The 22,106-nt window shown below is 37.1% G+C and overlaps 1 protein-coding gene across 3 annotated transcripts in view; it reads right to left on the bottom strand.

Annotated features, from left to right (window-relative positions):
• PDLIM3 (PDZ and LIM domain 3) overlaps nucleotides 1-21,651 on the bottom strand; it is a 30,065-nt gene extending 8,414 nt beyond the window's left edge. For 2 of the 3 annotated variants that reach the window (XM_033104752.1, XM_033104755.1), the window contains exons 1-4: nucleotides 21,404-21,651; nucleotides 13,596-13,747; nucleotides 12,232-12,316; nucleotides 4,076-4,143 (exon numbers count right to left, since the gene is read on the bottom strand). In XM_033104752.1, coding sequence (XP_032960643.1) covers nucleotides 4,076-4,143; nucleotides 12,232-12,316; nucleotides 13,596-13,747; nucleotides 21,404-21,496 — 398 coding nt within the window. In that variant the 5' untranslated portion in view covers nucleotides 21,497-21,651. Of the gene's footprint in view, nucleotides 1-4,075; nucleotides 4,144-4,529; nucleotides 4,718-12,231; nucleotides 12,317-13,595; nucleotides 13,748-21,403 lie in introns of all 3 variants that reach the window. The other variant, XM_033104754.1, reaches the window with a different exon arrangement.
• Nucleotides 21,652-22,106: the final 455 nt, after the last annotated feature.

The following is a 22,106-nucleotide window of genomic DNA, read 5'->3' as shown; positions in this document are numbered from 1 at the left end:
TGAAGCTAGATAGGAGGCTGGTCAGAGCTGACATGCCAAGGACTAAAATGTCATTTTTCTACGTGCATTTTAAGAGCAGCATGAGAAAATACATTTTGTAAGAAAATGAAATATACTGAGATTCTTTTTAAAAGCACAGTCATTTAAGAAAAAGCCAAAAGAAATGTTAGTATTAATGTAAACTGTCATGCCTGCAGGTTAGTGTTGCTGTAAACTCAAATCAAAGAAAAAATTATATTGTGTGTTTACCTCAAAGTCAGTATTCTCTTAGGGCTCAAGTGTGGCTCATGTCTGCATTTAATCTTTAGGGTTACTAGTGCCAACCTCAGCCCCATATGGAGACCACAGACCAAAAAGATTTGGGGCATTGATTTTGTTGATTAGTCTGGACATCTCATGTTACTAAATGTTGTTTTTTTTTTTTTTGTCTTATGTTATCCAATTCAACCACCTGCACAGCCTAAATTAAGCAGGTAAATATAGACTTGCTCCTTCACTTCCTGGCTGCTGAGAACCTGTTTAAAACAGTCTTTGAATTGGTTGATCACATACCAGAACGTCAGGTGGCTTACTCGCCGTGTTCATGGGCTCAGCACTACACTGGCTCCTGAGATTGACTTCAGTTGGTAAAAGAATAGAAGTAAAATTTCAGTCATAGTGCAGTTTAGAGTCACAATAATACTGATTTTATCTAAGTATAAAGAAGCTTATTAAATTGTAATTTAGGGATTTGGGAGACTTAGGCTTAGAATAGTGAACCTTTTCAACAAGCATTTATAACTATTCTGACCTTACTGTGTGTAGGAATAGTGCTAGATAGTGGATAAACTATGATCAATTCAGAACTTAGAGATATACCTTATTTTTATAGTTGTAATAAGTAGTAACCTTTTCCTGTTGTTAGTGTTCTTGTATATATGCATGTTTGTGTGTATAACTTTAGTTAAGCGAAGATTGTGTTTTCTATGTCCTAGTTTCTTTATCATTCTATTTGGGGGCCCATGTCCATCGAATACATAAGAAAAAACTCTAAGCAACAAGAGTGTTTAATAATTTTAATAAATCTCTGGGACAATTTAAAAGATCTCTTGAACTGGTGCTTTAAATCAATTAATTTTCATAGACTCCAGTCACTGTGACTACCATCATGGGTCACCATGATCTAGTCCTGTGACATGGAAAGGTAGGTGCTAATGAGGTTTCTTGACGTTGACTTAGTGACTTGGCAAGACCACCTGTAAGGCTGATGACATACTAATTACTTCATTCCTGGATAGATCATTAGAGACAAGATTTAATTTCCCTGGTGTGTGTACAGACTTTTTGGGACATGCTTTGGAAAGCGACTTGTCCAAAATCACTCACAGGATTGTATTTTATCATTTGGTTCCATAAAATACCTTGTAAATATTTTTAATAATAGCTTGGGCTTTAAACTTTTACATGTTTGCATATGAAAATACTGGCCTTGTAATATGCTTGATTTATAATGAAAAGTTTAAAAGAACCATAACTAGTAGTAAGACCCTAGGGAGATTAACATATTATGTTAACAATTTAGCATCTCCAACTTACTTCTGATTAAAAAGTTGGTCATTAATGGTGAAGCTATAGCTTGGTATGTAGCCACTGAAAATTCCATCTTGATGAAGAATCATTTGATGAGACCAAGAAATTCAGAAGCTAGAGCAGGTAGTGAGGGGGCACAGGAAGAAAGGAATAGTAGAGGTGTTTTTACAATTCTTTAAGATTTGTATACTGGTACCTGTTTTTAAGTAACTCTCTCATCCCTGTTTCTCCTCTCCCCTCTTCCAAATTCAGCTATATTGAAAAGCACCTTGCAATGACAAGTTATGAGAGGCTTGTCATTATTACCATATTTTAATTAAAATGAAAATATAACAGAAAGGCGTTACAAACCTGACTCTCTCTGACTTTCCCTGAACTTTTATAAAAGTAAATGTTATCGGTCTTTAGCAAAGGCAAATATGTGTTATTCTAATATATTTTTTTATTTAAGCCTCCATGAGTCCTATAGTTAATTAACTGAAGTTACGCTAACCTCAAAAGAATGCAAATGTATTAGGTTAACTGTGCTTCTTTAGGAAGATATATACACAGAAGGTGCCAAAAATATATATACACATTTTAAGAAAGAAAAAAAACTGTATTAAAATTGTAATACTCAATATATACTGATAACAGAAGATGACTACAAGTCACGTTTGACTTCTGCAATTACAAGAGGTCTCAAAGTGGTTACCATCAGCGTAATTTTAATACAGTTTTTTTCCATTCTTAAAATGTGTATACATTTCTTTGGCTCTCTCTCTCTCTCTCTCTCTCTCTCCTCTCTCTCTCTCTCTCTCTCTCTCTCTCTCTCTCTCTGTGTTCAATAGCAAGATAGCTTTTTAGCTTTTAATCCCATGTTGTCATGTTATTGGGCGTGAGGTTGGGAAGCTATTGAATATGAAGAAATAGGGAAAAGATGCAGAGGAGAATGGATTAGGAACAAGGGAACAAAGAGAAGTGAAAAAGGATTGTGCAGAGTTGCAAGTGTGAAGGAGGGATAATAGCTCCTGGTTCTTCTTGCCACTCAGGAAATATTAGGTACTCTTCGAATTTTGTTCCTTTATCTAATGAACATTTACTGAGCATTTACTCTGTTCCATGTCTAGGTGTTGGAGATATCGTAATTGCTTCCATTCTAGTGAGGGAAGATGCATTTAGTAGTAATTACCTTTTTAGCCTCTTTCTCCTACTCTTTCACTCCATTGCTTCTTTCTGAGTCTGATAACACAAAATTGCCTGGCTTATTTTGAGGTAATCCTCTGGTCCCAACTCTAGCTTATGGAAAGGTCTACACATGGACATCACATGTCAAATGATGACTGACCATCCATACAGCAGGCATCATAAACTCAGATATCTCCAGGACCCAAGGGGGCCACACATATATGAAAATGGGCCGGGTATCATACACTTAGGAGTGATGTGCATTTATTTGGACGAGCTGGAGAGGAGACGTTCCATCTTAAAGGCACTTACTTAAGCTCCTTTTTGTTAAATACCTGAAAGGTTACATAAATCATTGTCTGTGAATGAATCCACTTATGGCCCTCTAGTTTGAAACACCTAGTGTGGATCATTTTTCAATGTCCCTAACCTGTTAGGATCAATGCAGCCTAATCCCCAACTTCCTTTCTCTGGGCGGACTGATGTAGCTAACGTCAGAGGAATGGGTTTGAGATTTCCTAAAGTCACTGTTTCCTGATGTGGCAATCAGGGCATTAATTTCTTCCCTCGTAGGTTGGAGTTCAATTTCTAGAGAAGATATTTGAAAAGGATCATCGGGAGACAATATGTTTCTCTGACTGCCAGATAGCAATGAAGAGCTTGCTCATTGTTATTCCAGTGTGCACACAGTGTGAGAGTAACCAGTCTATCTCCCTCCCTCCTAACTCTGTCTTTATTACTCATTTTCCCCCAAGTGGAAAAGTTCCTTTTCAAGTGGCCTCTCTCCTGTTGCAAGTATCCATAACAATGCAAATTGGTTTTTGGGTAACAGGTAGAATGAGTGGGATTACCTAGCGGGCTCTGACAGTGCAATGAGAAGTAAGTGCCGAGGTGGGATGGCCAGCGTCTGTCTGACCTATAAAGCTACACCAGTGTTCCCACGTTGGCCCCACCTGTTTTCTTACTCCGGGTTGGGGGAGGGGGAGGCTGGTTTCCATTTTTGTTCCTGCTGGCTGGGCCTTCCTGAGCTGGGATAGGACACATCTGCCTCCCTCAAAGGTCACTGTGTTCTGGATGGGATCCTCAGGGGTATTAGTTATAAATATATGTGATAACTGCATAACATTTCAAGCTCTAACATCTTGTCAATGTTTACTCTTGGGAATAGAGTTTATTTGGCTTTTTTCTCTGCTAAATGAGTTTGTTTCTTTTGCTTTTGAAATAAGCTTCAAAATGAGAGAAGTCACTCCAAACACCTAAAAGTTACTTTTCTTGATGATTAGTAAGGATTTATTAAAGAAGCATGCATTCCAAACTTCACAATCTCAAAACTTATGACCTGCTTCGGCCTGGGATTATGAAAGGTTTGGGCCGAATATTGTGCTTGTGTTCAAAGTAGTTCACATCCTGTGAAAACAAAGAGTTAAAAAGTCCCTCAGTGGAAGACTAATACATATTTTTAGATAAAATTAAATGAACAATAATTGTACAGAGCGGATTATTTACCACCAGATATTGACATGACTAAGAAGGGTGATGATGGAACCAGAGCTCTTTCTTCGCTTGAACCATCTATTCACTAAATGTTCAGGAACTGGCCGCTTGGACTCCAGAACATTAGAACCATTAGAACCATTAGAACCATGTTCTAGATGCTTGTCTTTAAAATACAAATCTGATCGTGCCTTCAGAAAAGTAAAAATAAAGCAGCAAGAGCTGGACTTTTGAAAGGAAAAGAAACCGTGTGGTTATTGTTACGAACATGGTGGCCAGAGACCAGTTCCGATACTTACTTTTGAGGTGAACTAGGAATGAGACCCCGCAGCTGTCCATGAAGTGCATCTTGTATATTGCTAGTTGAATAGAGCCCAATGGGTGAGTTATAGGAAGCGCTCACTACCTGTCTTTTGTCATCAATGTTTGCTGCTGCAACAAAAGGCTGGGCCCTTCTGTTGTACCCGGTACCAATGGGTTTGAACTCCTGTACAATGGCAGACAAAATACACAGAGCCACAGAATGCACAACAAAGCCGTTAACGAGCAAACCAACAGCACTGCTTTTGTTAATCAAGGCTTATTTACTCACTAGGAGATTAATGGCAAGGTTAAAGGAGGAGTTAGATATAAACCTTTCTACATTGTGAAATTTACATGTGCTACGTTCATCCACCTGGTGTTAAGGGGCAAAGGAATTGACCTTATTTAAAATAGTACAAAATAATTCAAACACTGTATCTTTTGTCTGCCTCTTCTGACTTCTCTATCTATAGCTTTAAAAAAAAATTCTCAAATGACTCATTTAAAAACACAGAAATTTTGTCTCAGAAGTGAGATTTTGGGCTTAGAAAAATTATTCTACTTAATATTTTCTCAAGTAAAACTTACACATGCTTTCTCTTCTGTTAATACTTTAATAAAAATGTCCCCATTTTAGGAAATGGAGGAATAAAACAATCAAAAGGGGAATGAGCATTTGTGAATAACTATACTGAATTATTTTAAATATTCAAGTAAATGCTCTATTTTTTTTATTTTGTCTTAATACAACAAAAACCAAAATTCTTAATTTGGATTAAGTTATAAACTTAAGTTTAGAAAAAATAATAACAATTAAAAGACTTTTTCCTTATGAAAGAAGGAAAAACATTTATAGAATACCCCGCCCCCCCCATATTTTTACTGTAATGATTTCATGTTGTGTGCTTAAAAACCTCTGTGCATTTACTCCAGTTGCCGAAAGACTAAGGTCACTAATGCAGACATAACTAATGTATATGAGTCACAAAAGGATTTTCACTTTATTGCTTAAGGAAAAGGATCAAACATCAGCGTCCTAAATTCTGAGCTTGAAATATGCCTAAATGATCCGAAATTCTATATTATTATTTTTTAATGTCGGAATCACATTTTCCAATTTTTATATAGATTTATAATTTTATAAAGTTATAATTTTTTTTCTATAAGCAACGGAAGAAGACCAAAATAGAATGCTAAAATACACACGAGCTAATTCTCTTTCCAAATCTTTTCATTTGGCAGATTTAGTAAGATAAACCTTTACTACAATATTTTCACTCACACATTCACATCAATTTCATTTACTTCTGTGAATGTGTCACCAGTGTTTCACATAGATTTCAAGTAGTACAAACATGATTACTTGAAATGTTACTGGAAAGAGACTGTTTTTATTAAAAAGTAGAAATACCTTGTAATATTCTTTTTTATGTCATTGTTTATTTCTTGTCATAACAGACCAGTAAGTTGTGGGATGGTGCTGTTTTTGTTAGGAAAGAAACGATCTCCTCTTTTTAGGGGTGGAGCCAGAGTTTTGCATGGAGATTCTTATGCCTGAGAACACCAGCCTCTTCCTGCAGGGACCTAAGCAGCATAATGCTTTCTTTTGGTTCTCTTGAACAGGCAGTCACCACACATACTCCCTATGGCCCCATCTAGGCTATTGGCAAAGCCCACTTGAAAAAAATAAAGTTATGACAAGGCAAATGGGGTGCAGTATCAAATGACTGACTCCAGCTGCCCCAAATCTCATGGTACCTGAAAATCTGTGATATGGGCAGGGGCAGCTTTTCTCTCACCAGCCATGGACAGCATATTTTAATAGCATCCTGAATTTGACAAGAAGGTCTGAGTTGAATACAATAGACTATGAGACTGTTAATTGAATTGACTACTAGCTTATTAATTCCTTCCTTTTTTTTTTTCCCTTTCGAATAATGGCTTAGTGCGTAGGAGTTGGTTGGGTGACAATATGGTTGTTGCTATTAGATAGATGAATGACTGAAACAACCAAATGTGGCTTTAGAAAAATGCTGAATCCTAGAACATGTGAAAATGTATGTAGTCAAATGTTTATATAGTGATACAACTGGATTGTTTTGGCTAATTTAATAATGAATTTGGATTGGCTGTGTTTTATGATTAACCATTATGATTAGACAGTATTGTGACATGAAATTATGAATTGGAAATAATTGTAACTAATGACAATGGCCATGATTCGAGCTTTGTTACTCTTTTTGATATGAAAGAAGACAGAAGGCTAATTACCTAATTTAGTTTTGGTGAATTATAAATCTCTCAGGCTAATTAAGAGAATGAATCAGGCAGGACTGAAGGACTCAAACTATATGGAACTTAGCTTTTTGAAAAAAAAAACACATCACAATATGATATGCCTTAAAGATTTTGGTAAATAGAATTGAAAAGATTAGTTAACTTAATGTGATGGCTTTATGGGAAAAAAAAATCTCTAGTAGTACTTCTAAGTAGCAGCAAATAAGTTAATCAGCTCCAAACTTTTTTCTTTGCCATTTTCAGTTTTGGTTATATATTGCAAAAGTCACAAATGCATAATTTGTTAAGGAAAAAATACCCTTCTATTTTCTACTCAGATCATAAAAGGAAGGGTTTCTAATATAGGCTTCAAACATTCATATTTAGGCTGTGTAAAATCATTAGTTCATGGGCTCTAAGTCATTCCAAAAAAGCACAATGAAATGTATATACCAAAGGTAAACGAAAAATGTAAGTATGGCACTGAGAGGCAACATTCTGTCCAAGTCTTACGTCACTGTTGATGGTTAAACAGAATCGAAAGACAAAACCAATTAGACATTTGCTATTCCACTTTCATTTCTTTTCGTTTATAGTGGAAAATAATTAGTCATGGAAAATACCAGTAAAAACTTTATATGGCAGTTAATATAGTCCAGCTCTTGTGTTTATTCTACCCAGACAAAAGCATCCAGATGATTCTTATCTCTTTGGAATTCAATAAGTAATCATTGTAATTAATAACATTTTTAAATATTATTTTTAAATGTTAGGAGTTTATATTAAGCAATTATAGTTTGAATTTATAAAATGCTAGAGCTGCTATAGTAAAAGCTAAGAAACTTGGCAGAGATCTGCTGACATCGAGAGAATGCAGTTCTTGACAATCTCCCGAGTCCTGGAATGACCTCAGCAAGGACAGCATTCAAAGACAGTTCACCTTTCAGTTTCTCTTTTGGAGACAGTGTCACAAATAAAAATTGAGTCTGAGAACTGAGGCAATTGCCAACTCCAATAGGAACATGTTTGAGCTATATCATGTTTGAGATATATCATGTTTGAGATACACACACACACACACACACACACACACACACACACACACACAGAGGGTGCCAAAAACTGTATACACATTTTAAGAAAGGAATACTGTATTAAAATTGTAATGCTCAATATATACTGATATCAAAAGATGAATACAAGTCACGTTTGACTTCTGCAATTGCAGGAGGTGCTCAAAGTGGTTACCATCAGTGTCCAGACACTTCTGATTACGGTGAACTACTGCTTGAGCAATGCTGACCAAAACGTCCACTTATATATATTTGTTTGACACCCCTGGTACATTTATTTATAAGAAAAGTGTTGGGGAAATAAGGAAAACACTATATCAAGTGATTGTATATTTGATCAAGCCATACTGACTAAATGATTATATTTTATCCTGTTTGGAATTTATGAACAATCCTCCCCCTGACTCATCCTCACCCCGCAAATTAAAAAGCCACCTTCATAATTATTTTTTCTGCACTGATCTGTTTCAAGTGTTTCCCAAGTCTCATGGACAAAGAGGTTAGAGAAATGGGGATTACAAAAATTTGCTTTGTGCAGGCTGTCGTCCAGTTATCAAAACCTTGTAGAATAAAGTTATGAAAATATAAACAATTTCAAACCATACCCCACCTGACTGTGCATGTAGTGCATCTTTATTATCAAATCTTATATGCAGGGATGCAATTCTTTATATGGAAATGGAAATCACTATCTACTCCTTTAGAAAAGAACCAGTTTTTGTTTCTGAAAAGCATTTTTCCTGTTTTGGGATAGCTCCATTATAATTTTGAGTTGTCCAACTAATATTAGACAAAGCTGAGGTAATGTTTTATTCAAAAAGGTAAGCTTTGAAGGAAGACAAAGACCAGTAACATACCTTGAGCCTAGAGCAATGTTTTGTGTAGAAAAATGCATATTGTCTGCTCATAGGCCAGGCTCAGGATTATACGGAAAGTGTTTATTCAATGGCTAGGGTTGGTCTAAATTATAAACTCTAAGGTTTTGAGTCTACATTCATTAAAACAAATTTTAACTATTTCATAATTGCATGGAAACATGAACAAAATGCGTGATAAAATTTTGTATCAATTATTACTATAACTGTGTAAGAAAAAGTCCCAAAAGCCTAAACTTATGCATAGGGAAACAGACTAGAAATAAATATACTAATACTTCACTATCTGTAGCTAGGCTTGGATGGTAGGATATACAATAGTGGATTTTTTTCCAACAAATATATATTACTTTCAAAATGAAAAAAAAAAAAAGCATTTTATTCCAATGGCAAAGCTCACATCACTTATAATAGAGTATGAGTTGTTTTGAGAAACAAGAACTCAAATATTGTATTGCCCAATGGCATTTTACAATTCATCTATAATGGCATCTTAAGACATGATATATTAATGGCATTTGTTTCTCACGCTGGCACACCTTTGTTGCCCAGAAGTTTGCTTTATTTGCAGAGTGCTCATTTGGGACAAAAAACAAACAAACAAACAAACAAAAAACAAAAACAAAATCTCTTTGCATTAATTAAAAAATAAAAGAAGAATACAAATATAACCACAGGTTAGCTTTTCTCTAATTTCATTTTGCAAATTAAATTCACTGTTCAGTTTTATCACTGCATTTTGTTCCAGTTTATGCTATCGGATTTTTGGATAGCAGAGGTTGGGCTGAAATTGAGCTGTGCTGTGTAGGGAATGTGTGTTCTGAAGTGCCAATTTCCGTGAACTGATCACTCATAAATCTGGCCTGAGGATATAGGAGTAGGCATCCTTTGGTCCATTAGGAAAATAACTGAAATGGTTCTTATCTCTGAGTCCTTCAAACACGTCCTCTTGGAGAGGTTGCTAGTAGGAGTTAGTCATGACTCAAACTAAAGGAATGTCCAAAGGCTCCATCTGACTGGCTTCTGTAGCCCTTAACCCACTTTTTTACCTTTTTTTAAAAAACCTATCTCATTCTCTATCTTTTCCCCATTTGTAGCATCATAAATGTCCACATTGTCTGGCCCCAAACTGCAGGGCACATGGGCTAACACATGATTGACAAGAGGTCAGGGTATTTAAAATTAGGATTCTGTTTTAAAATCCAATTCTTGGAAAAACTATAGTCATAGATAAATACTCATGGTTTACAAAAGGGGCCTCTTCTAGAGCTAAAACTTAGGCCGTTGCCCTTAAACTCCAATTCTGGAGAGATGTTAATAATACACAGGCTCCAGCCTCTGTCTAAGCTCACCCTGTGCTTAGTTAGTACTTGCTGAGTCAGCCCCCCGCATGCTAGAGGGGGTGCTGCAACATGATCAGGGATCACTGGGGTTTGGGACTTTTTCAAATCTGTCTAATGGGCCCTATAGCTTGGCATCTCATAGATAAAATTGGGTTTAAAAAATTAGGAGAAATCTTGAAGGGAAAACTAAGTTGCAAAAGGGTGCAGTACAATTTTGGAGGTGTACTATGTAAGGAAAAAGAAATTCAGAATTCTATCCAGGTTGTCTTGACGATAGTAGGAGAATGTGTGGTCCAAAAAATATGTCTATGTAAGCTTTAAATTTCCTTTTTCTTTGGTTTTTTTAAAGCACCATATGATCTTTTTCTCTCATGCGTTGCCTCTAAGTGGGAGGGTGGGAGGAAGTGAGTGGGCTTGGGCATTACTACACAGGGCTATGACAAGGGACAGTTCTACCTCAAGAACTCTGCCTTTTCTTCTTCCAGTCTTCTATCAAAGAGAATGTTGATTAGAGGTATTATTATTCACCCACCGACCAGGGAGGCCAGGGTAAGCCACCATCAGCATTCAAATCCCTTCCCAACACATTTATAACCCATCTCATCCATTTTATCTTTTGCTTGCTTACTCTGAAGAGCAGAACCCTTATCTGACCTAAATAAATACCCCACTCACCTTGCACAATCACTTTTACTGTGCAACAGCTGGGGAAGGTGGCGGAACACCCTCTGAGAATTGGTTCCCAGGATTGGTCCTGGGCAATGTTACAAAATACAGTTTATCTTTAGACCCTCCCATTCCTTTCATTCATTTGTCAGCTATTTATTGAGTATTTTAACTGAAAACAAAGTTTTAATCCAAAGTAATTTGTAATGACCCTCATAATAGTAATGAGGAAGGCCTTCCTGGTCTCTAGGAAACACTGTCACAGAGGCAGCTTCCTATTTTCCTGTCAGGAAAAGACCAGGAGGCCTTCTGATCACAGCCTGGTGGGGGCAGGGGTGGGGGTGGAGATTAGGAGGTACGGTACCAATAATAACAAGAGCTCCCACGTAATTCAATATCTCTGTGAATGAGTCAATGTGCCGAGTTCTTTTACGATATTATTTTACTTCAATCTTTGAGAAGCTCTATGAGATACGTGTATATATGTTACTCTACATGCATTTTACAAAGAAAATAGAGGCTTATGGAGACAAATGGGAAACCTGAAGGACAAATTCAGTATTGATGATACTGAAAGGGGAAACACTGCTGAAGCATAAATTACAAATATGTTTTCAGTTCGTTTTTATTAGATATATAGAAAAACTACACTTTGGGAATATCTATTCAGTTTAGTAGGAATATTTGTTTTAAAAGGGATATTTAATTCATATATCTGTCTCTCTAAATTTGGGGAACTTCTAAGTAGAGGTTATAAAACCCTTTCTTAATCACATTTTCCATACAAACCAATTGAAAGTTGGTTTAATTTCAGATTGTTGGAGCTTTTGAGAGTAGACATGGTCAAATAAGCATCAGATTATTAATTTAGCTCAGTAGATAGAGTTGCCTCAAGGGACAATCCTTTATCTTTGTAATTCAACTGCACGGGGCAGAATATCACCGTGATTACGCAATGCAAAATTTCATAGAGTAACTTTAATTATAGAATGCCAGAACTGAGAATTAACGAAGGATGTAAAGCAAGATCTGGGTGAAGACCTTGAAGAATTGAAGTTCACAATAAGTATTAGATTAAAGACACCTGTTTCAAATGGCGGACTCTACTTTTGTTTTGCTTTGTTTTGACATCTTAAACTTATGGTATTATTTCATGGTCGTTTGGTAGAAGTCCATCATACAAAGAGAAAAAAAATAAGTGGACTATGCATAGATATAGCCAAATTTTTCCTGATGAGAACACATTTGTCTTTTACCAAGATGTTCGCCTAGGCATGCTACTCCTTTTTCTTGAGGCAAGAAGACATGGATAATATAAATTAATCTCAGAGAGTAAAGACAGACAACTGCTTCATCAGGTGGCTCATTGCAATTTTTTATATTTGCCGCTTCTTTCTCTTGCAAGTTACCTACGTCATTTAAAAGGAAATGTAATGCGAACATCATTTACTCTAAAATTCATACCTGTGGTTCTGATTCTAAGTTGATTTTGAAAGGATGAGCCTTCCCATCTTCAGATACCTGTGGAGACCACAAGCGAGTTTCTGCCCTATAAATAAAACAAAGTTTGTAAACTCCAAAGTCTAATGGCACTTCCAGTTTCAGCAGTCCTTAATTTCTTATTATGCTTGTAAAAATACTATCAACCCTTGATAATTTAGGCAAAAGCAATATTCCTGGCTCATTATTCTGTCTTCTCCCATCTGATTAGTCTTTTGTTTTTAATGTACTTTTGGGAAAACTTGAATGGATCAAAATGTACTACTGTGAACTGAATGTTTGTGTCCCTCCTTCAAATTCATCTGTTGAAACCCTAATCCCCAGTGTGATGATATTTGGAAGTGGGGTCTTTGGGAGGTAAGTAAGGTAAGATTAGGTCTTAAGAATAGGGCTCCCATGGTGGAATTAATGCCCTTATAAAAAGAGGAAGAGAAGTACAATGTCTCTCTGCGCATGCCCCTAAGAAGGCCATGTGAGGTCGTAACCAGGAAGAGGATGCTGCTGGCATCCAGGAAACGTGCTTTGTCCAAAGCTTTCTATGTACCTGCTCGGGAGTGTGTGATTTTAAGCGACTGCGTGCTTGGCGGGAACACAGGTTATGCGTATGGGGAAAGAATCTGTTTCACCTCCGTGAAATGGCAGGTCAACTGTGTGCCTTCTGTACCATCAGGGAAAATTGTGACTATGTTAGCAACAGGATAAATATACACTAACAACCACTATAACAAAACATTCGTTTCATGATTTAGCTTCATATCAGGGCTCTGATGGCAAAAGATCAGGTTCAATTTCTTAATACCGTTTTCAGTCAGAAATGTCTCGTATCTAACACACTCAGGTACACATGCAATATCACACCTTGTGAAATTCTTCTGGGCTGAATTCTGTACACAAGAGTCAATGGCATACAGCCTATTAACCACCAATTTTTAACATGACCACATTTTGCCAAGTCAAGAGATTCTTTTAAGAGAATCCTTAAATTCCATTCACTACCACATTTAAAACAGCAGTACAGCTAGCTGTGCTGTGTAGCGTTCCTGTGGCCGATACATGTAATGTTTCTGTTTTCATAGTCAATTAACTAGATTAGTATTTCTTTAGCCTCTTTCATTATTCTGACATTTTAGAGAATTCCTTTTAGCAATTGTTAACTACTAGATTGACTGACTGCAGTGAAGAATAGACCAAAGTAGATGTATAAAAAGCCAGTCAAAATTCTAGGTTCTGTGACACCCTTCTCATTGGGAGGATGGAATCATTTACAGTTATGGCTCAGGTTCTCCTGCCAAACAGATTACATTTTAACACTTTTAATTTAAGAGCACCTGTCAATTTTGAGACATAGCTGGTGTGCTGCTGCTTTAATCCTGTCCTGTGCATCAGCATGAGTCATAGACTCTGTACCGAAGCCATCAATAGCCAGGATGACATCTCCAGGACACAGGTTGGCAGCTGCCGCCTTGCTTCCTGGAGTAATCTGGAAGAAATCATGGCACCATTTTAAAAATCAACATCCTACAATATCTTGAGTTACATGCCTGACATTTGTATTTCAGCTTGGTAACATTTTAAATGTTTTACTGGGCAGGGAATCATAAAATATGATGAAAATAGCTGTTAATTGATAAATCGCATTAACTCTATTTTTCCATCATATTAAATAATTTTGTTTCTTACCACATTTCTTTTGACATCTCTTATTCTTTTTAGAACACCTTCCGTAACACCCTGTTTGAATCATATTTTCTTTGCTTTAAACCAAATTTTTTTTTTTTTAGGGTTTTTCTTACCCAAACTCTCTATTTAGGAATAGAACTTTACTAAATTTAGGGAGCTTTTTATATTTGATTTGGAAATGCTTTAGCATCTGTACAAGTTATGATGTTTAAAATTCACATGAGGGGACATCTGAGATGTAGAAAGCTGGAAAGAGAATCCCTTGTGAATAAGAAGAATCTTTACAATATTATAAAATTATAACTTTTCATGAACTCTTCAGACAGCTGAAGTTGCAGGGCGACCGACTAGCCTGGAATTTAAGGAAAGACAGATGCCTATAAGGAAAGACAAAATGTAAGCATGGGCTCACCTGTATCAAATCATGGAGGAAGATGAGGCTACCATACTAGCTGTCAAGAAGAATTTAGCTAAAATTATGAACAAATTGCTAAAAGCCAAGTGTGCGTTAGCATTGAGAGTCTAGAACCCCTGGGAACTGCAGACAGAAGGGAAATTTGTGTCCATGCAGTCTCTTCTCCATGAATGAAGGACAGATGGAACAAATAGAAAACAATGAACAAGATGCAAGATTTTAATTATACTCTATCCGTAATTACATTAAATGTAAATGGTCTAAACATACCACACTTTTTAAAAACAGAGATTATCAAATTAGGTAAAAAAAGCAAGATCCAATTTTATGTTATCTACAGAAATCATGTTTGTTTCTTTTTGGAGGTGGGGCAATGAAAGGAATCCTTATAAAAGATATGGGAAAATCTAGTTGTTAAATGTTTAAAAGACAGCAAATTTGAAATTATTACCATGTTGAATATTCAAAGTCTATTATTCTTTTTATTGCTATACCTATTTTTTTTGATAAATCCCAAGTGTTTACCACTGCCTAATAGTCCTCACCCAGTCTTTTCCTACCTGCTTCTCTAACATCGTCTTAGACCCCTCCTGCTCCTACTCATCCACTGCACTGGAGCTATTCTGGTTTCCTTTTAGGTCCTCAAATAGGCCAAGCTTGTATCCTCGTTAGGGCTTTACGTGCTCTGTTATTTTTGCCTAAAATGCTTCCCCCAGTCTTCACCTAGTTGTCCCTTTTCATCCTTTAGGTCTAGGCTTAAAAGTCACAGTCTCAGAGAGACTTCCCTAAACATCTGAAGTAGTTTCTCCAGTTCCTACACCATTATTCTCCACCACTGCACCCTGTTCATTTCCTTAATGAAGACGATTTGCACTTTTATGTTTGTTTATTTACTTGTGTATAATCTCTCTTCCCAGTTACACTGGAAGTTCTTGAGGATATGTATATTATGTATATTCATAATGCTTCACTGTGTGTATTCCATTGTTCTGAATTAATGAATAATTAATTGAAAAATGAATGAAAAGGCTGTTTAAATCAGAATTTATGAAACAAAAAGAGCTAGTCCCTACATGCCCAAAGATTATGGCTATTATTGTCAAAAAAAACATTGTTACATTTGCAGGTTCCCACTATTAAAGCAGAATAATACATACATAGAACTTGACTTAAACCTAAAACTGCTCCAGGAATAAATTAGATCATCCCTAATGTTTTACTTGAGGATCAGTCATTAATCCATTTTCCCCTCTATTTGCTTAATCTAGATATTGATTCTGTTTAACTTTGTGGCCCTAAGGGAGATCCAAGACTCATCTAAATAAATAAAATTGCTAAAATAGTAAATTCTCATGTGTCCTAGATCTTCAGTCTCATCACTAAAATGTTTATTGTACTCACTTTATTTCTGTGATCATCCTACTCTAGTGATCACAATCATTTTCTGTTAGGAATAATTGATAGGATCTGGGTGAAGACAACTGGGAATTATTACATCTCAGCCTTGGGGAGGCATTTCATAGCGGTTTTCCATTTAGAAAGTCTCCCCAACCCAGAACTGTTAGAAGAATAAAATTTCCATCCTCAGTTTGACTTGTAGAGTTAAAAATAATCTTAAACTTTCAGTTTCCTCTAGCTATAGTTTGTCAAAATTAGTACTATGTATTTTTTAACTTCTAAGATCAGAGTGCTGTCCTTTGAGTTAAAATATGAGAAAACATGGCTCAGTGCATTTGCTTTTAAAGCCATTTTCTAATACAATGTAATAGATTTAAGTTACATAATACTCAATCTTGATTTGGAAAAGGCTAACAGTGTTTTATTTAGCTCTGGTTAGAATGAGTAGAAGGTAGGGTTGTGTGTGTACACGGTGTGATCAAACAATATTGTGAACGTTTAAATTAAAAATTATTTCTTACAGTAAAAGACACATTGCCGTTAATCCCCCTAAAAAAATGCCCCCTTACTTTGAACACACTTATCCCATCATTCTTGCCACTTTCTGAAGCAGTTCTGGAAGTCCTCTTTCGTGAGTGTCTTTAGTTGCACTGTCTCCATTTAGTTGTTCTCCATTGCCTACAGACAAATTCCAGTGCCTCTCCTGGCATCTAAAGCCTGCCGGCATTGACAGAGCCATATGGCCTCTACGTTTGCAGAGCCATACCCCACACCAGTTAAATCAGAATCTCTGTAAGTAGTACCTGGGCATGGGTATTTACCAAAGTTATATGGGTGAGTCTGATGTGAAGCCAGGGTTGAGAACCATTATGGTATTGTTATTATTATTGGTATTGTATTATTGCTGAGAAGTATTATCTCAATTCTCAAGACAATCTTTTAAGATGAGAAAACTGATGCTCAGAAAGTATAAGAAACTTGCTTAGGGTCACACATCCAATGAACATCTGAATTTCCCTCATGGATCTTGCTAACTTAATAGCTCCAGCTCTTCCACTATCCCACCATACCACTCCTGCAGGTCATCTCTCCCTTGACTCCTCCTATCTCTTTGGCCACACTTTTTTTTTTTTTCCCTATTGAATCCTGGACAGGTTGTAACATGTTGGTTTATGAACATGTCCCTTCTCTTCTGATGTATTAGCTTCTCAGGACATGGAAACCCATTAAGTTATAATTGTATCCTCTACAGGGCCTTCCACATATAATACATTCTGCACTTAATAGGTAATTGTGGGATGTATGGATGTTATGAACATATGAACCAGCACTTCCATGCAGACACATCTTTGCTAGAACAAAATTAAACAGGTTTTTATTTGGATCAACCTTTCTACTACACTTGAATCCTGGAAAAGGGTTGCATTCAACTTTGAACATTTCTTTCTAAAAGTTCAAATTTCAATTATAGTTTGTATTAAAGTAATATATTTGTCTATGGTAAAGCCTGCGTAACTTAAGAATACACTAACATTTTCTCTGTTGGTATCCAGATCCATGTAGCATTCTTGGCTACAGTGATCTGAAACCTGGGTGTGCTCTGAATGAAAAGAGGGCGGAGGGAAGGAGGTAGAGGAATTGAGTGGGAAAGGACATACTGGCATCAGATGTATATAATAATTCTACATCATGTGCACAGAAGAAGCTTGTAGTTTATTCCAAATTGGACCATTTGTGAAAACAAACGATCTGTTAGTTGGCAGTGACAGTAGATCCACTCCACCTTCTGGGTGGTCCAAACACTTAAAAAAAAAAAAAAAAAGACTCCTTAGAATTTTCTTGCCAGAAAAAGAAAAGTTGCTTACTTAGAGATGTGAACCTTAAGCTTTATTCTATGAAATACTTAGACCAGTTATGCACGGTGTTTGCAAATACTTCCTACTCCCCCAATATTGCACAAAGTCTAAAACACCTATGGCTAGAATTGCTTTCCTAAACCTTGTATGTATCACAACCAACGGCTCATTTTTTTTTTGAGAATGTCTGGTGTTTGATTTACCTTACTTTTGATGTTTTTCATGATACAAGGATTAACCTTGCTGATTAATTGGATTGTAAACAGTTATGGGTGTAATTTCAATGGATGGGGTGAGTCACGCTTGTAAACCCCTCCCCCAGCTCTAGTGGAGTGGAGGACCACTGTCCAAGAGCACCACTAGAGTCTGGATTTGTAGAGTGTGAGGCAGGGAGGGAGGAGATAGCTTGTAGGAGGACAAAACTTGATTTAATTGACTTGAAGAATACATCTCATTTATGGAACTTTTTGTGGCATTCAGTGCAGGCATTGGTATTTCAGTTCTTTGAGTATTTAGGAACTTATCTAAAATAGACAAATCAATTAACAATAAAAACATTCTCATTCGTCTTATTGTAGAATATGTTTGAGGACAATCTGAACTTATTTATGATAGTTATGTTAAAAAATGAACAATTTAGTCAATCGTTTATATTGTGTCTGTAACATATGTGATGTACAAGGCACTGTGCTTGGCACTGAGTAAGCCCCCCAATTTGAAAGTTCCTGCATCCAGGAGCATGTGATTTATAGGATGTAGATGTTTATCTGTGCTATAAGGTATGATCTGAAGAGAGATTGTAGGTCAGAAGCTATGGTAATCAAATGGATGAAATGCTTGTTGCTGGAAGAAGGTCAGGGCAGTGCTATTTGACTGGGTTTCCAGAGGACAGTTGGGTGGGGTGGGGAAGAGCATTCTGGAGAAAAATGATAGAAGAGCAAAGATATGTTAGAGAAATCCTATGTAGTCCAGAGTAGTGGCACCACTTCCCACCTATGGAGTGAGAGGAGGAAAAGGAGAGAGAAGAAAGAGAGAGGGAGGAAATGAAGTTGGGACCTTGAGTTGGGGCAGAGGGGGAAAGCCATGAATGTGTGTAAAGACCACACGTATTATTCTCTATCAACTGGTGATGCCATTGAAGGATGTTTGAGAATGGGAAGATAGGAGCAAGCTTGCATTTCTCAAAGATGGCTGGGAAGAATATGCAGGGTAAATCGGAGAGGGGTACAAACAACTAGGTGGGACATTATGAAATCTTGAAGAAGGACGGTGGTAGAGAAAAAGGAAAGTGGTATATCTTAGAGATATAGAATGAATAGGGCCAGGTGATGAATTGATGACACAAAACACCTATTTGAGAATATCTGTACAACAAGCAGAACTTTTCATATGTGTGGACTTCAGAATGCAGACTCTGGAGGCAGGTAGACCTGGCATCAAATTTGTCCCACCACTTGTGATCATCAGCAGGTTAATGCATCTCTCTCTCTCTCTTTATTTTAAGTATTTTTTTCTTGTTTTAAAACTAGCTTCAGGTGTACAAAACAACATACTGATTAACATTTATCCCCTCACAAAGCATAGGGGATATAGTCAATGGTTCATGAATCTCCTGAAGCCTAACTCTTCTCATCTGTAAAAAAGGATATCACTGCTACTCCTCTTATTGGAGTAAGGTGAGATTTCAATGAGTCAGTGCATATAAAGGGCTTAAAAGAGTACATGGCAAACAGAAGAGTATAACCTTATTTACATGCACAACCTTATTTACTACCTTTTCTCATCATATAAAATTATAAAAGTAATAGCATAATTCTACTACCTACTCACAACACTGATAATTATTTTTGTGCAATATGTTTTAGTCTTTTTCCAAATGGTTTTTAGTATTCTTATGGTTTCAGTGGAAATATTCTCAATTAGGTGTTCACTAAGGCAAAAAATGTTCAAATGAATGTGCTTTCATTTATTCAACATAAATCTATCATGTGCATACTTTTGGGGACATCTGGAATATGAAACAATTTGGTTTTACCTGCTCTCCTTGAGTTAAATTAATTGAAGAGAAAAGGCATGGTCCAGTGAAATAATCATATATGATTATACACTGTTATTGAACCAAGTGTCAAAATGAGTGGTACAAATTAGTAATGAGTTAAAAATTCAAACAATTGGCTTCCCAAATACTAATTGTCATCATAGCAAATACATTTACCAATAACGCCTGCAGTCCAAATGTAAGCATTGCTTTAAACATTGTTTAAAATGTCAACAACTCAAAATTTCAAACATAAGATGAATCATATTGACATGTTATGTAGTAATAGCAAGGTATTTCCTTTATAAATCACTTAAAGGATTTTTGTGACAAAATTATTCTTTAGGATTCAATATAAATATAATTTATCCTTTGTTAGGATTCAAAAGCTTATTTCATTTAATAGAAAAACAAGGAAAACTATACGTCAGAAACTTTAAAAATATTTCTTAGTAGCGATAATGGAAACTGTTTTCTTTGGTAAATCCATAAAAGGAATTGCTTGGCCCAGATCACCGAACCATTTTCTGCTTAATTTACTTAGGAACATTTTTAGGGGTACGTTAAGTTTTCCTGTCTCATACAAAAACACATGTCAGATGTGTTTCTATGTTTTTGAAAAATGTAAAACAAAGCTTGAAATGTTCCATGGTGTGCGTCTGTACAATACACGATTGAAGATATTTTAAAAAGACTTAGGTTTCCAAATCTCATAAATGTATAAACAGAACAGAATTTGAAAGGTATTTTAAGGTTCAAAAATCTCTGTGAGTAAATCAGAGTATAAAGTATATATTTATAAAATACAGTATAAGCAGTAAGAAAGAAAAGAAAAGAAAGCTTAAAAAGTATAATATTCATGGAGTTTATGGTTTTAAATTAGGTTTAATATGTGTGATAATTGAAGTAATTTTCTATTAAGACAAATACTTGTGTTAGGAAAAAATCAACTAGACCAACTAGAAATTTACTGACAGGACAGAAATACTGGTTTCCTTTTTTCCCCTCTCAATTAGACAATACTCTAAAGAATATTAAGAACAGAAAGCTTGACTTTGATAGCAGAGCATTATTTTCAGTTATTAAGTTGAGTGGTGACTTTCTATCAGGTAAACTAAACTAGCTGACCTGTTTTCTTTGTAGTTTGAGTTATAGGTGATGATTCCTCAGCCAAGTTCCCAGCTTGGAAAACATTTATTCAAAATGCCAGGAAACCTAGGCATACAGATTAGTAATGTTTTCTCTGTCTGGGCTGATACGAGTGGTTCCAAGCTGGCCGACCCAGGTTGTGCCCCGTGAACAGCGCCCTGCTGAAGTTTTCATGCAGACAAGAAAAGCGCTCGCATGTCTCACTCCAAGAAACAACCATCGAGTCAGTGCTTTGTCTCTCCTTCCCGGATCCCCATCTCTTTCGGTACTGAAAGGAGACAGGAGTGGAGGCCAAGAGGGCACCCCCGCCCTCGCAGCCTAGCTTTCTGGGAGCTTTCTGGGAAATCGTGCTGTCAGTTCAACTCTCCTCGGAAAGTCACCGGGGACCGAGAGGATGCAGAGACCATTGGAGCTGAGTTGGTGAATTCTCTTAGCTGCTCTGTATCCTCCAAGCCTCAGTTTGTCAAGTTGCGACCACTCCTCAAACTGTGAGCTGGAAGCCGAGGACCTGCCCAGCGCCCACGGGCTCACTGGCCACTCTCCTCTCCAGGGGGACCAGCTGAGTCCCCGACTTACAGCAAAAGAACGGAAAACACCTACCCTGGTGATGATCAAAGGCTGGTTGAAGTCTATGCCTCCTGAAAGCCTGAACCCCCAGGGAGCAGGGCCAGGGAGGACCACGTTCTGGGGCATGGTGTCGCCTGGCGCGGCCTTCCTAGGGTGAAGGCACCTTGACTCCCAGGGACTGGGGCGCAGCGAGGGGCGGCCCTGCCCACGGTGAGTGTCCCGGAGCCGGACAGTCCACTATGCTCCCCGGGCAGTGTCCTCGCTCCTCTCTTGGACTGCGGCCGGGGAGCTTTATCCCCGCTCCCGACTGACGTCACCAATCTACCCTCCTCCCGACCTCCTCCCACCCAGGAGAGCTCCAACTTTGGAAGAAAGAGACGCGCCAGACCCAAGGGAGTTTACAGACTCGCGCCGGTTGGGTGCAGCCTCCAGACCTCTCCAGCCGGCGCTGGAAAAGGCTTCGGGTTACGACTTCCATCACTCAATTAAAGTAACACCTGTCCTGTTTTTCTTCTACTGGGAGCTCAGCAGTGCGCTTCATTTGAAATTAAAAGCAGTTAAACCACAGTCTCTAAGTTTTCAATTAAAGTAAAACAAAAGCATCATCAATACATGGAGCTATTTAGCAAATTTGATTGCGATAATATTTACTTACTAGCAAGGTGACCTTGGTTAAGTTACTGAACATCCTTAAGCCTCAGTTTTCTAATCTGTAAAGTAGGGGTAATAATTGCAC

This window comes from Rhinolophus ferrumequinum, chromosome 4 (genome assembly GCF_004115265.2).
Source record: "Rhinolophus ferrumequinum isolate MPI-CBG mRhiFer1 chromosome 4, mRhiFer1_v1.p, whole genome shotgun sequence".
Taxonomy (NCBI): domain Eukaryota; kingdom Metazoa; phylum Chordata; class Mammalia; order Chiroptera; family Rhinolophidae; genus Rhinolophus; species Rhinolophus ferrumequinum.
This window is presented reverse-complemented; position numbering and strand designations above follow the sequence as displayed.